The sequence below is a fragment of the Orbicella faveolata genome, unplaced genomic scaffold (assembly GCF_042242905.1).
Source record: "Orbicella faveolata isolate gen_17 unplaced genomic scaffold, um_ofav_v1 contig_14, whole genome shotgun sequence".
NCBI lineage: Eukaryota > Metazoa > Cnidaria > Anthozoa > Scleractinia > Merulinidae > Orbicella > Orbicella faveolata.
This window is the reverse complement of record NW_028301541.1, coordinates 8,089,073-8,103,982: the sequence shown is the minus strand read 5'-3', so window position 1 is coordinate 8,103,982 and position 14,910 is coordinate 8,089,073. Positions and strand designations below refer to the sequence as shown.

Below are 14,910 nucleotides of genomic sequence, written 5' to 3'. Positions count from 1 at the left end.
TGGATTTTTTATTTTCCGCTGTTCTTGAAGACCAAGGCTCATGCAAATTGGTCACATGATTATTCGTCTCTATATAAGGTAGCAATTTCGCGGGAACGAAGACGGCGGGAAGATTTAAAGATGGAGGCTGCAGCTGTTGCAGAAAGGTACGTTTGATCGTACATTTTAAAACTGAATCCACTGTTACTTGCAAAACATTTATATTAGCACAGTTTCATCGATTACTAGCTCATCAATAGTATAACTTTCAAACCTTCAGGTTGAAATCGAAAGCGCGGCGAAATGTGCACGTTTGTTCAATACTGACAAATGTAGATAACCGATCGCGGCTCCGATCGATGTTTCTGTGTTTTCGGTGATTGTTTCTTCGGCTGCTTTTTTAACCTGTGGTTAACTTATCGATAACTCGGTTTCTGACAGAGAGACTTTGAAATTTTCCATTTCTTCCTCCTGAGCCCATGAAGACTAACGTTCAGATGTCTTCCATTATCAATGGTTTATCAAACTTGGTTATCAGGTAACTTTTGTCGTTAAGTTAAATTAATCACATCTTGATCTCTCTACTTTCAGGAGGGCTAACGGATTCTGCAGGTAATTTTCATTCGCTTTTAGATCATAACTAAACGTTTAGCCATACATCTATTTTCATCGAAGTGATCTAGATTATGTGTATATAGCACTTGCAAGGGACACAAGAATTCTGAAGAATTTCAAGATATCTTCATGAAGTTAATTTTATGTAATTTGAACCATGCAATCATAAGGCTTCCTTTGAAATATTCCTGAAAGATCGGTCTTCAAAAATACTAGGAGGAAAGATCGTTATCTTTTCCGATTTCATATCTTGAAACTGTGGAAACGTTAATTGGTAGAATGATTGGTTTACTCGCCTTAATGGCTGTTGCACTGATTGGCCAACTGACTTATGGGCAGTTGGATGGAATTACTCTTTTATTGATATGTAACAGATATACGAATAAAAAAAGAGATGATTCTTAAGTCAACTGAATGAAAGACTGATCTAATATCAATTGAGTAAATAACTGTCATGAATTATTTGTCAAATAGACATTAATTGATTGAGTGAACATTCAAATTGACTTACTGATTGATTGATTAATTGATTGATTGACTGATTGATTGATTGACTGACCAATTGAATGAGTGACTGACTGATTGTTTGATTGATTGATTAATTGATTGATCAATCGATTGATTGATTGATTGGCTTTCTTACTGATTAATGTCTTCTAATTAATGTATTAGACTTCATCATGATTCGATTATAAATACTGGGTTTTCTGCAAATAAAAGTAAAATTCTACAAATTTTGCTTCTTAATTCTGAACACTGCAATCAATTTTTTTTGTAAGAAAAGTAGTACTAACTCTATTTGTGCTTGTCATCAGATACTATATACGAGGAGAATGCCGAGAGGGTAACAACTGCAGGTTTTCACATGATAGCAGAGATGTTCCAGTAAGTATTTTAACCTTAATTAATTCTGAACACAATAAATGTGAGATAATGAGTCCCAGAGATTTGCTTTACTCTCCCTAGATGTGCAGTGTTGATCCATCCCAGGTTACCATGGTACCTCCAGCATGTTTTATCAGGTCACCAAATAATTAAACAAGACCTATTCAAATACCTTGGTCTGTTGGTCAAGAGAAAATGCCGAAACAACAGTTTAACCTAACGATGGGAGAGGGAGGGAGGGAAGCAAGGTATTTTAGTGACAAGGGTGTGTGGAGACCTTTTTGCATTTGAAATTTGTGATCTCAGCACTTTATGAGGTAAGTTGTTTTTTCTCCGGAAAAAAGATTTTGGTAAAGTCATATAGGTTTCATTCTGGGCAGCTGGACATTTTGGGTCTGCTGTTAGGCAATAAGGACTTTCTTGGGGTCTAGCAATTAGATGGCATTCGCACATCCTATTATTAAGATACCACAGTACCTTCCCAGGAGTAAAACATAGCCCAGCCTTTAGATCATCGCACTTCATTTTAGGTTTAAAAATCATGCAAGTCTACAAATTACAACTAATTATTTCCGAAGGTTTGTCACTATTACCAAGAAGGACGTTGTTTGTTTGGAAAAGATTGTTGGTACAATCACCCTGATGAGCAAATGTTCATGTAAGTTGTAATAACGTGTGACCTAGTAACATAGGCCCGCAAGGCATACAAAGAGCTGCAGGACAGATTGCATCATGTTTTTTTGCCTGTGTTTAGAAGCAACCAATGTCTTGACAAAACTTTTAAGTTCAAAAACTTTCAGTTTAAACTTTCAGGTGTGATTAATACGTATTTTATAGGCATCTGTCTCTTAGTTTTGTGTTTGTTCTTTAACTTCATTGACAATTATCCTCACACGTATACAATGGGACATTTATTCTGTGGACACATCAAGTGGCCGGATAAGTCCCTTGTTAGTAACCTTTCCACAGCTCTAGGGACTTGTTGTACAGCAGTATCTGTGACCAAGTAATCTCAAGTGTAATACTTTAAGAATATTTGCATTGGAAAACTGTTCCCCCACCACCTTCCACTTTTCCCTAGTTGATCCAAAACACGTATTTCCAGCCTTGTTCCACGAAATATATTGATGAGTTCTTTGTTGTTCATTTTTTTCAAAGGCCAATTGTACACCCAACTATAGCTGTTTTTGGTAAGTATTGTTCACCAGAAACTTTGTGCAATAACTGACTGTCATACGAAAGTTTACCTAGAGACAATTTTTTTCTGTGTGGTGTTTTCCTTGGTCTTGACAAGAATTCATTTCGGTGACTTCATTGCATTGACTCCCGGGGGGGCTGGGCTATTCCCAGAAAAACTGGTTGGGGGTGTGTGGCCCACTTCCCAAAATGCTTACCCTATTTATGACCAAAAACTGCGATTTATGAACCGACCAAACATTCGATACCCTATTTATGACCATTGTGGTTGGGCACAGCTGCCCTAAACATAATTTATGAAGGGCATTTGTTTATGGTCTTATTGATAATGATGAAAAAGTAGCTTCTTCTAAGATACATACTTAATTCAAAACTAGAATGCAAAAACCATACCCTGTTTATGACCAAAACGGCTGAAAAACCATACCCTTTGGGGCCACACATACCTATATAACTTATATAAGGGAGTACCCACCGGGCATTGACTGCACACGTCATAACTAGTAACTGTGACTGAAAAGCCGTGTTAAAGGGAGTTCCAATAAAGTATGTATGTATGTATGTAAACTCGTGAGGCCTTCTGAGGAACTGGGCAAGTAAACCAGTCTAGCTTGAAGTGAAAGCGTGAAGCTGGTGCCAAGTGCGACAAGTGCATCAAATCTCTATTGGTTTTGTTGTTGTTATTTATCTCTCGGAACCTCTGTACGCATAGAAAAAACTCCCGAAAAAAAAAGACAGTAATGTTTGCGATAGGCACTTCAATAGGCCACGTTCGATAAATATTTTACCATGGCTCCGCGGCTTTCAGGACAAACTTCTATATTTGGTGGTGCATCCTTTTGGAATTGAGGCACAAAAGAAACCTTAAAAAATATGCAATATTGTCTTGAAAGTCTCCGAGCCATGTTAGAATATTTAGCAAACGTGGCCTTAGTAACCATCACTTTGGGCGACAATAGACATTTATAGAGAGAGTTGGCACATTGATTCTATAGGCGACTTTGCCCGACTTCAAAAAACGTTGCGTGGTTTAACAACGCTTAAAAGCGTTTTTCTTTTTTCGTGAGATATTGGTGGTGCTGGTCCAGGAGGCAATCTGAACCTATTGTTAGCAGCTGCTGTGGCTGGCGCTCAAACGGATGATGACAACAGCAGTAGTGAGGAGGAGGTGCGAGATCCACTCACCCTGGACAATGCTATGGAATTGTGGACTAAGCACAAGAAACGAAATGGTTAGGCGTTGTAAAAGTCTGTGTTAAGGCCTGGTTTTTCAAAGGTTGGGTAACGCAAGCGCTGTCCGTATCGTTAATCACTGTCCACTGGGATAGTTTTAACAAATCAAACTATGCTATCCATTGGACAGAGATTGATATGGGCGCTGTTTTGAATGAACGAACGAACGAGAGAGTGAACGAAAGAACGAGCGAACGAGCGAACGAATGAACGAGCGAGCGCCCTGGAGCGAGAGTGCGAGTGAACGAACCGACGAACGAACGAACAAACGAACCGCCGAACGAACTTTATTAAAGCTTATTAAGGTGTCTAAAAGTATTTAGCAGAGGGAGAAACCTCTGCTAATAGGGGTTTTTAAGAGTGGGTAACCGTCTATTCGCCAGGTAGATCGCAATCTCGTGAATGAGCTTGCATTTCTTACTGAGTTCCCGTCAACACTAATTTATTTTGAATGTTCCCCTGCTATCCACTGTACTTCATACGTCAATAGCGATGGCAGGGAGAGGGGGTTGGGGGAGTGTTAGAGGGATGTGAGCACAATGTTACGGAGAGCGCCGCGCTTTCGAAATTTTTCTTTTCTACCCTTTCAAGCAGACAAAACGATATGACATAGCTTCAGTTGGAAAAGTCTCGACTTTTGATGCACGTTCAAAATTCTCCACCCTTTTCATCGTTAAGTGAGGACGATGGGCGAAAACGCATTGAAAAGGGATTTTAACTAAAACGCGTTGATGGAGCCTGAATTTCATTATGTTTTATTGCAGAGAGTAAGTTATCAAATGAAGAGCAAACAGAAGCAGGTGATGATGAGTCAAGCGAGGATTCAGACACTTCCGACTGTTTAGAGAAACATGTTCATGAGTTCTTTTACGAGCTCAGAAACTACGATATGACAACATGGGACATGGAGACCGTGTACAAGCTAATATCAAACCTCGCTGAACTTTCCATTAAAGAATTTGACGAGTTCAACATTGCTCTGAGTTTAATCTTAGGAGAGACGATCCGTCACTGGCGTCCGGCAGCCAGCGACGTCGCGGAGTTGTTTTTGAGGATCTCCGAGAAAGATGATGCAAATCTGGCTAGCATGATTCTTACCCTTTGCAACGCGCCCATTAGAGTTAAATTCCTAGAGAGTCATGTGGCTTGCATTCTAGCCGCAGCGCAGAGAAAGTTCCCCAAGGAGTGGACCCCTCAGGCGATAGGGAAGCTGCTACAGGATGTCGAAGATAACGGTTTTAACATCGATGCTACCGAGGTTTTTCACCGTATGGGGAAGGAACTCGAAGACCCCGAGGTGCTCGGACAGCTTGTTCGTGAATATCTCTTGGCGACCGGAGAGAAAGATTCCTTCAATTGCAGATGCAAAACTGCGGAGTGTCAATGCCCGGTTTCTGTTGACGAAGGAGTTGCGTTCATTGTGTTTGCTGGTCTGGAGAGGAAGATGAACTGGGATGAAGAAAGCAAGCTGAAGTTTTTCAGAAGCGCTACAGAGACATTGTGGACGCCTGACGTTTTAACCGAGTTAGGTAATCTTCTAAATGAATGTGTTCAACTGTATAGCTATTTTCAATTGAAAGTCGAAAGCATCAACGTGTGTACTTAAGTTCTTCGTTTGCTTAGCTCTCTAATTGGGTAAAAAAGGCGTGCTTTACGCTACTAACCAATCAGAGCATAGAAGCTGTTTACTCAACCATTCAGACGCAAAAGCCAAACCAAACGTGGCAGCTGCCTCGCCTTTTCCCGCGCTTTTGGCGTCAGTTTTGTGTTTTACCGCGCTTGGCACTGGCTACATGTCCACTGGCGCAAGCTAGGAGCTTCTTCCTTTCTTTTTCCCGCGCTTACAATTGCTTCGAGTTTGCGATTGGTTCCTCGCATTATTTGTGTTTTATTTATTTGGCTAGAGGTAAAAAGCGGTTTTTTCAGACAGTGATCTTAGAAAATCGCTGAATAGAGATGCTGTGACAACCTCATAGTGATAGAGTGTGACTTCGTCGATGTTATCGTCATTAGATTTTGCAAGTGTTTAAAGTTCAGTTCATTATTATTCCCAAACGCCAAGAAATCAACAGAGAGAAGAAAACTAGACCGCCGGCATTTTATGAATTTTACATTTCCAGTTTCTAACGTTCCGTTCCTTTTATTCACCTTTCTTCAGGTGAGCTTTTCAGCATCAAGGACCCCGTTAAAGTCTGCCATCCTAGAGTGGACAAACGCCTCAACTGGAACGCTAAAGAATTCGTCAGCGCCGAGGAACATACCACTGTAGGAAAACCCCTAAAGAAACCAACCACCCAGCGAAAATTTCAGTGCAGGGGGGCAAGATGCTCAAACCAGCCTAAAAGAGGCTGTGACTTTGACATGTGTGGACGATGTTGTAAGAAGGTTGCAGAGCCGTGCTCTGTCCACGAGGATGCGTTCAGCGTGTTTGAACCTCCTGTGTTTGAGCGAAATTACAGTTTTTTCAAGATCGAACCCAAAGCCTTTTTCAGGTTTGCAGAAAATTTGTTTGCCTATATGGTGTATCGGCCATTGGGTTAAGGTTCCATCGAGATTGGGAAGAAGTGAGCTGATTCTTGCATAACCAGTGTGACTGGCGGTTTTTATTTGTCACAATCTAAGGAATCTAAGGGCCACTTTCTAGAAACTGTTTTTGATAGTCAGATGCAACTCTTTTACTGTTCACCCAGAGAATATCCGTGCGCCAACTCCCTTTTACCTCCAAGTGTAATTATTGATGTATTTGTCACTTGCTTTTAAGTCATTTTTCTGATGTACAAAATAACTTTCACATTAAAAGAATCCTGAAAATTATTGTTTACTAAGATAGAAGCATTTCTGGTCATTCTTTCAAACTAAATTCTTTTTGTTTCACTATTTGTAGTTCCAGAGATAATCTGGACAACATTGGCAGTATCCTTACACCGTTTCGAAGCGTCACGTTCGGTTCTGATTTCTCTGTTCACGACGACGACGTCATCAAAGCCGTGGACCTCTGCAAGGACAGTTTAGTGGTCCTTGAACTCGGTTCCTCAAACACGGGGGCTGGCGTGTGGCTCACAGACACGGCCGTGCACCACATTGCCAGCAACTGTCCTAATCTGCTGAAGCTTCGCTTGGAATCCGTCACGGGAGTCACCGATGTCGCGGTCATTGACGTCATGTTCAAATGCCCGTTGTTGGAAGAGCTCGAAGTCAGCGGTCACGATCGCAGCTCGGGTTCCCTTACAGACGAGTGTATCAAGCGCTTGTTTGACCTAAGTGTGCTACCGGGCCTGAAGGGCTTGATCATTACAGATCAACTGCGCGTGCGCCATGATGTGGTGTACCGACTGCGCAGGCGTCGGCCCAAATTGAAGATCATTGCGGGGGAGACTGATAGCGACAGTGTAGCGCACTCCATGGTGTTAGGAATGATGGGTCTGTCTTATGGAGACGGGCTTTATTAGAAGCTTACAGAAATCTTGCTACCCTCAGAATGAAGCACCGCTCACAAGGAAACGATAATAAGGAATTTATCAAAGGCAGGGGATTCGCGAGCCCGTAGAGTGGAATTCAGAAGTGTATGCCGGGACCTTTGAACTATTTTTTGTCGTTCACAAAGCCCTTATATAATTCGGAAGCAAATTAAAGCTATGTTCACAACGCCGCTACCTGTTGCAGCTCTATTAGAAGCTTAAAAGTTTAGCTTTCGTTGTGCGATTTCATGCTTAGAAGTTAATTTACGTTTGCGTGAATAGCCTAGGAGTATATGAATGTTAAATGCACGTTTAATTCTTGTTTTTCGTTTGTTTATTACTATGCTTGATCCACGAGAATAAGATTTACCTTTATTTATTGGTTCATATTATAATATTAGATTGATATTCTAAGATCTACTTGGAAAGGTATAATTTGTTTGAATACCGATTTCTTCAAATTAGTGTTAATACATAATTACATATTAATATTATACATTAATTATTTATTAGTAAGAGTGATATTCATAATATATTTGTAATAATTTGTTAATAACTCATTCAAATTATTAAGAGTGTCTATATACGTTTATGGGGGATCAGTTCAGGGTTGGGGATCATTTCGGGGGCTGTACAGATCATAGTTTATATTATAATAGTAGCATTTCTATGTAGGAATGATATATTATTGTAAGAGCGCCTACAAGCATTGAATCACTGAGCAGTGGTCGCACATTACCTAGGTTTGCTCACCACTTCATGAAACGTGCACTGGACATCCACACGGTCCATCGTAATATCGTAATATCGTAATAATCGTAATATCCGTGCTATCAAATATAGCAAAGATGAATTTAGTTGAATTCAAATTAAATTTTTCTACACCTGATAACGCTTCAATTGAACGAAACTAGATTTTGCTTACTCGTTACATTACAGGGAGGAAAGTGTAGTATAGACACCAAAATTATTCGGAGTCATTTGTCATGGCCAGTTCCTTGGGAAAAAAATCTGTCTTGTTTACAAGCAAAGTCAGTTGGCATCTTTCCTTCTAAGAGAACTCAGTCATAGAAACTCGTTTAAAACGTGACAGAACACCTAGCAACTAATGCTTGTATAGAAGGTGGTGAAAAACAAAGGCGTTTTAACAAACTATCATTTAATAGTGATAAACTTGTAATTGCACCGGGAGAGAAGGGATTTTTTTTGGACCACTTTTGCAAAGCGTGATAGAATAATTTGCATCTTCCAACAAATAAATGCTGACTAAAAAATATGCGCCTGTTAAGTGAAATGTTTTGCAGGACAAATAGCTGCAGATTAAGACAAATTCCAAATCAAAGATGCTTATATATACGTAGGTGTTGTGCATGTCAAATACCAGTAACGAACACTAACGGGGAATGTCAACGGGCTGTTTCTCGCGGGGGGCGGAGATAATGCGCGGAAAACTAGGGCAAACTTCGACTGGAGACTGCGAAAAGCTGTTTTCCGACACAGTCTACCAGCGCAGCTTATTCAATTACCTTTACTGAAAACGTTCTTCCCATTCCGTGTGTGCAATTTTACAAGTTCAAGTAGGCGCCACGGATGAGGACGGAAACAGAGTGTCCCCCTCTCTCCCCTTCCTACCCGACGCGCTCGCCTCACATTCAAAGAACGAGTTTAAGGACGGTGCCTACTTTTGTTAGTGCGCACACCTTCTGCGCATCACGCAAGCCATGGTTTAAGCGTCACGCGCGCGCTAGGGTTAACATTGACGCAATCAACTACGCTATCACGTACACGACTAAAATGAAAGCAAAATTTTCCCACTGTGACCAAATCAAGTTTAATGAGCCTGTACGTAAGCCAGGAACACCAGAATAGCAGCATATCGCTAACCACTAACTGTTAACGTCTTCCAGCTGAAAACCTACCTGTTATCTGTTGAAAATTATACTGAAATCCAACTGTAAATATGTACCTGCAGATGGCGTAGTGCGCGCGTAAAACAAGTGCGAGATACGCAAATGTCTTCCTTACTGGGGAGGTGACAGAAAAAAATGTAACGGGCACCGTAAAAGTTTTCAAAAAAGGTCAATAACTTTAAAAAACGCGTGGTTACCCCTACATTTTATGTTATGAAATGGAAGTGGCAAGCCTATTCAACATGTGATTAGTTTCTGGTTGTGAGCAAAAGGTATTTAGGCTGTATTTTAGCTGAACCAGAGGAAGGCTGTCAGAGACGCTAAAAGCGCTGTTACAACGATTTTGTTATTACAGACATACCAAAAATGTTTTTTATGTTACCATTTGCCAGGTAGTTTAAAGATCTTTTTAAATGTGTTTGCTTTTCTGAATGTAAAGGCGAATTCTAAGGAAATTTGTAAAGAAATATCCTTTCGTTCTTTTTTCAGAAAAATGCTGATGTCAGCATTTTTGTTGAGATTAAAGGCTAATTATCTCGAAAAAATGCGCGGCTACCCCAATTTTTCTTTGTGGATTCCAATAGCCCTTGCAAAGATCTACTTTTTCTGCGTGGTCTTAACCTGGTGCAAAAACCTTTGTATTTAGTAGGCACCGTCCTTAAGTCCCTCTTACATCCTTCAGTGTTCAAATGCGTTGTTGTTAATGTTAAGATTAAGAGCCAGGCCCCCGAGTAAGATAGAAGCAACAATAGGCCAATAACAACAACGATTTTTAAGTTTGGAGACGTTACGACTAAGTACAAACGGCAAAATCAAAATGTCAAATCAACTTTTGTACGTTTTGTCGAGGGAACGTTTGTTAAAATTTAAAAAAATATAAAAATTCTCCTTTGGCGGTAACAAATGTAACGTAAAAAAAATTACTGCGGTAGTTTTCTTTCCTTTTCCAACAGGAATTTTGGGGGCCAAAAGTAGAAGGAAAGTCAAATGGTTATAACACAATTAATGAGAAGTTTAAAGTTAAAAGTGGGAAGGCTTGGGATACTGAAATTGAAATAATCCTATTCATAATTTCAGTGGCTGTTTAAGAAATAATATATTTATTTACTCATTGTTAAGCTGAATTCAAATAAACATGCTAAAATCTTTCAGTTAAATGTTAATTAAAAATAGGTGCCATTTTAATTACACAAGATGGCCTATTTGACAAGAATTTGAAGACATTGAGTGCATTACATAGTGAAGGCTCAATGAAAATTTTCGATAATAAATGAGTCAGAAAACGATTTGTGAATTTATGGTACAAATACGGTTCAAGAATTCTAAAGATATTTTGAAAGTCGGCGAAAAGATTACAAAACGTACTTGCAAACAATAAAGCGAGGTCATGTTCATTTCACGACGTTTAACATTGAATAGGTTTACCAATAAAATTGAAGCATCACAATGAAGTCTTAACTATTTCACCGGTTACAAGATAACAGAACTCTCAAAATCCAATGATTCAGTCGTTGAAAATAGAGTTTTCAAACTGAGAGGTTAGTTTGACGTTATTCTTGATAGATGCCATAAACAACTGCAACCGCGAACAGTTCAGAACTTTTAAAAACGGCATCAACCCACGTATCATGTTTTTCATCCCACAGAAAGCGACTGGCAACTCGAACGTCTTGTCCTTTTATCTGGCCAATAGTCACACTGCTGATGATCTTGAAACGCCCAAATCCCAACAGCTTGACTCTCTCGCAGATAGTATGCGAGAGCGATTTGCTCAAAGCTCGGCATTTCACAGCATCGTACTTCTCCTCCTTCAGGGACGACGATAGCGTTTCTTCCATGATTTCTTTGACGTCGGCGATGTGAAATCGCTTGTCTGGCTCCATTTTGTACGTGTTTTCGTAGCGAACTTTCTGGTGGGCTGCATGTATTTGGCTCGGTATAATGCTAGGAATAGAAACTAAGCTGGAACCGCGGTCCCGCTGCACTGGAAATCCAACCTCAAACAGACTTGAACGACGTTGTCTTGCCGCCGAGGCCGCAGGCTTCGTAGCAATGTTTTCCGTTCCAATGGAGGAATCTTTTCTTTCAGTCATTGTGGCAAAAAGTCTTGCAAAGAAAGTTCAGGAACAAAAGTCGACAACTCTTCAACGGAGCTATTGTGGAAAAGATTACTTGAAGATTTCTTGTCAATTTCGCGGGCGATTGCTGATGAGATCAGTCACGTGTCGTGAAAATTGACGTCATTAGTTCGGTAATTCCCATGATACCCTGGGGAGATCAGACGAAAAGTATTAGGATGTTGATTAATCATTGAACAGATTGAAGGATAGAAAAGTGTTACTGAAAAAACCACTGCAAACGAATCAGGGCAGCGGATGTAGACTGCGAGCAGTCTTTCTTTCGCTCGAAATTCCGTTGGGAAGAACGCAAAGAAGGACGCAACACAAGTGCGCGGTCGTGAGCGTACGAGCGTGACATGCGAAGCCCCATGTCACGCTTGCAGTCACAAAAAAGAAGGAAGCGATAGCCTTTTGAAGCTATTTTATCAACCATATTTTGTGTAAATGTGTTACTTTACGAAATTGTGGTGAGTCTACTTTATTTATCTTGTTTGTACTCTAACTGGGGAAAGCTTTAATTTAACCTCAACCACTTCTCTAAAACGTCCCCTTACTATTAGCCTTCAACCTCCAACCTCTCTGGGTTTAGCCTGCAGAAGAAGCAGTTGCAAAGCTTTATTTTTGAATCACGCGAGGCGAGAGCGAGCGCGAATGAGACACGCCCCATGAACAGAGAAAATCAGTCCACTAATTACCTACGCCGTGATCATACTGTTCAGCATTTCAATTTACACCCCTCTTGAGACTCCAATAATTTAGTCTTCGCCAAGAATCTCGCAAAACACCCGTTAGCTGTTGACCTTCTCTCGGAATCCAGACAAAGCCTTGACGAGTAGCGTTTATTCAGACAAGGACCAATTTAACCTTTAACCGCTCGACGTTCTCGTTCCAAGACGATGTCATCACGCCAACAAAAAGTAAACAAACAGCTTTTCGTGTCCTCGTTCGAAGAGCTTTATTCACTGAGGTTGAGGAGAATAACACACCCGTTTTCTATTCAATTACTCTCCGCCGGATACAAAACTGATTTTGCAAGGCACACGCGCGAATTTCTCACCAAAGCACGCGAATCGTGCGCAGCACGGCAGGCTTCGTGAGACGTTAAAAAGACACGAATCCACTGAGCAAACACTATAAGCTGATTCAGCCTCTCATAATTTGATACTTCAGCTGATATTGACCACACACAAGACTTCTAATGTTTTTTTAAACTGCGTCTCTAGGCGAAAACATTTCGAACGTAGACGGGTATTTGGGCGTGGTGATACTGCTGCGAATGGACTTAGCAGATTTGCCGTGAAATCTTGCAAAGTATCTTAAGTATTTACGTTGTAACTACAGGATTAAGGCACGGTTTTGACATCAAACACTTAACATGGCGACAACTTTGCTGTAAATAGAATCCGAATAAGAATAATTCCCCGGTAAATTGTTTTGAATCAACAGAGTTTCTGCCAATAAATATATACATGTTTGTCTAGGTAGCTATGGGAAAAAAAACTCAGGGTGCTTTGTATCTGGTTTGTATGAACCATGCTCAAACCCAAACGCGCTGCGGCAAATATCGCCCTCACGTCGTCACATAATGAAAGGTCGGCCGGATTTTCCTTCCATGTATTCAAAGCGATATAATTAATTAAAATAGCAACAACATGAGACTTTGGTGGCTAACATAATTGTTGTTCATCGCGAGTCGCTGTAGAGCCAACCTTGTACGATTCGTGATTTAATGAATTACCATAGAATATTTGCCCGTTAACTAGGTATATAGATTTTGTACCGTACATATGGGCCAGACATGAAAACCACGTCAGTTGTAGAAGAGGAAATGCTCAGATAATTTGCTCTTAGATCGTTGCAGTTTACCTGATCAAGGCACTAAAGAATGGAGCGTACCTGGATGAAATAAAGTGTTTTCGAAAACTTGAAGGACCCTGAAAGATCTTATACTGCTTACCTGATGAACAAAGGGTCAAATGATTAATACCTTGAACGATTCTCTCTCCGCTATTGAACAAACTGTTAACACTTAATTGCAGCAATGAGCGGGAAGCGTGTTGTTTTTCGCCGTAATTGCTCCCCGTTTCGACCGTTTCCTAGCGAACCCTATTTTTTTGCTTGCTCTCTGACCTCAGTCGTCAAGTTATCGAATCTGATCTGCGTTGAGCGAATGCCAAGGAACGGAAGTTAAAAACAACAAGATATTTAGTCACGTAATTGTGCATAGCCTGAATTCTTTCTCGCCCTGGCGGCTGGGGGATTTTGACTATAGCTGGTTTTCTAGCATTTCGTTTCCACTTTCCTGGCTTATTAGTTATAGGAAAACAGGTTGCAAATCAGCATTGCTCTAGGCTGAAACCGGGCTAGAGGCAGCCCCACCCCGCCAAATAACAGGGAGTACCTCCGGCTTGCCTCGGTCATACCCCTAAAATCCTTAAATATTTACAATAGGTAAACAGATTTGACCTTTTCTAAAATGGCGGAGGTGAAAAGGCATGGTGTCTAATGATGTTTGTGAGCTACAAATGAAAACATGAATGTGAAAAACTGCGCCATGTTTCACTGTACGGACAGTGTCTTGTTGCAAGAACAGGACATCCCGTATCTGTGAACGCCAGGAAAGACATGAAAGAGAAGTCGCAAGAAAGCATGGTTGTGCATATGTGAGGGGTGGAAACGTGACTCTGTTGTAGAAGTTAATGTTAAAAACAACTCTCCTAAAGTAATTAGAAATATAATCTTAGGAATCCAGTTGTATTACCTTTTAACGATCAAACTCTCGGCTAAGACGCTGCTACGACGTACCTATCAGACCAGTTGTTTACTGCTCGCCTCCGTTATTCACTAAATGACTGCAGACTGATTTCAAATGTCGAAGATGTTTGTGAAGTTTACTACCAGGTGGTGGGGCAAGTCCGCCTAACAGGGGTAGTGAGGAGAGAAAAAAAGCTGTATTACTGCTAAAAGTGCAGTTGAAGAGATCTAGAAATTTAATTAACAACAGATATCAACTGAAACGCCACCTTAAGGAAGTTTACTGATATCCATCCAGCATGTTGGCAATCCCCCTCAGTCAGCTCTATCCCAGGGGGTGGAGAGGGGTTTACGGGGCCGGGGGGACTCTCATAAGGTAAAGGTCGGGTTGCATGTCGTCACGCTTAGGGGTATAAATCAAGGTCAATCAAGGCGTCTGGTCTCACTTAGGGTGTTGATAATGAAACGACACTATTTTCAGCTGTCAAAGTATCTTGCACTCGAAGAAATAATAACAGAAAAATTCCATATTTGGCTCAATTTCCGCCGGTGTCTACGTCTCGAGTCCAGTCCTAGTAACGCGTTCTCCTTTCTGAACAGCGGTTGGTTTAAGTGGTATACTCTAGGGTTCTAATAAAACTAAAGCCACACCCATATTGGTCTCCTTTAGGGGTAGCTGGGGGGTTTACGGCTCCCGGACTCGTTCTGTCCGCAAAAGAGTTCCAGGCAGGGCTCGCGAAACAAACTTAAAATGAATCA

General features: G+C 40.8%; 1 protein-coding gene and 1 pseudogene across 4 annotated transcripts; one reads left to right on the top strand and one right to left on the bottom strand.

Moving 5' to 3' along the window:
- The first annotated feature begins 1 nt into the window (after position 1).
- LOC110040154 (uncharacterized) lies at positions 2 to 8,298 on the top strand. The gene is made up of 9 exons (XM_089286434.1): positions 2 to 146; positions 571 to 591; positions 1,410 to 1,479; positions 2,058 to 2,137; positions 2,638 to 2,669; positions 3,744 to 3,908; positions 4,674 to 5,438; positions 6,068 to 6,401; positions 6,794 to 8,298. The coding sequence occupies exons 1-9, from the start codon at positions 121 to 123 to the stop codon at positions 7,356 to 7,358; spliced, it is 2,058 nt and encodes a 685-aa protein (XP_089142560.1). The 5' UTR covers positions 2 to 120; the 3' UTR covers positions 7,359 to 8,298.
- A 2,050-nt stretch (positions 8,299 to 10,348) lies between these two features.
- On the bottom strand, positions 10,349 to 14,292 carry LOC110040145 (dynein light chain Tctex-type 5 pseudogene; annotated as a pseudogene). Of its 3 annotated transcripts, none has more exons than XR_016206345.1 (2): positions 14,159 to 14,292; positions 10,349 to 11,545 (listed from the first exon to the last, which is right to left on the bottom strand). The product of XR_016206345.1 is annotated as a dynein light chain Tctex-type 5 pseudogene, transcript variant X2 (transcript). The 3 variants fall into 3 exon arrangements; XR_016206344.1 differs by lacking the exon at positions 14,159 to 14,292 and adding an exon at positions 13,355 to 13,591; XR_016206346.1 differs by lacking the exon at positions 14,159 to 14,292 and adding an exon at positions 13,294 to 13,315.
- Between the last annotated feature and the right edge of the window lie 618 nt (positions 14,293 to 14,910).

What these genes read in the sequence shown, in the direction of transcription:
- LOC110040154 (XM_089286434.1), top strand. Translation starts at nt 121, where the DNA reads ATGGAGGCTGCAGCTGTTGCAGAAAG. An exon ending in TAAGCACAAGAAACGAAATG is followed by an intron (nt 3,909 to 4,673) that starts GTTAGGCGTTGT and finishes GTTTTATTGCAG; the next exon opens with AGAGTAAGTTATCAAATGAA. An exon ending in TGACGTTTTAACCGAGTTAG is followed by an intron (nt 5,439 to 6,067) that starts GTAATCTTCTAA and finishes ACCTTTCTTCAG; the next exon opens with GTGAGCTTTTCAGCATCAAG.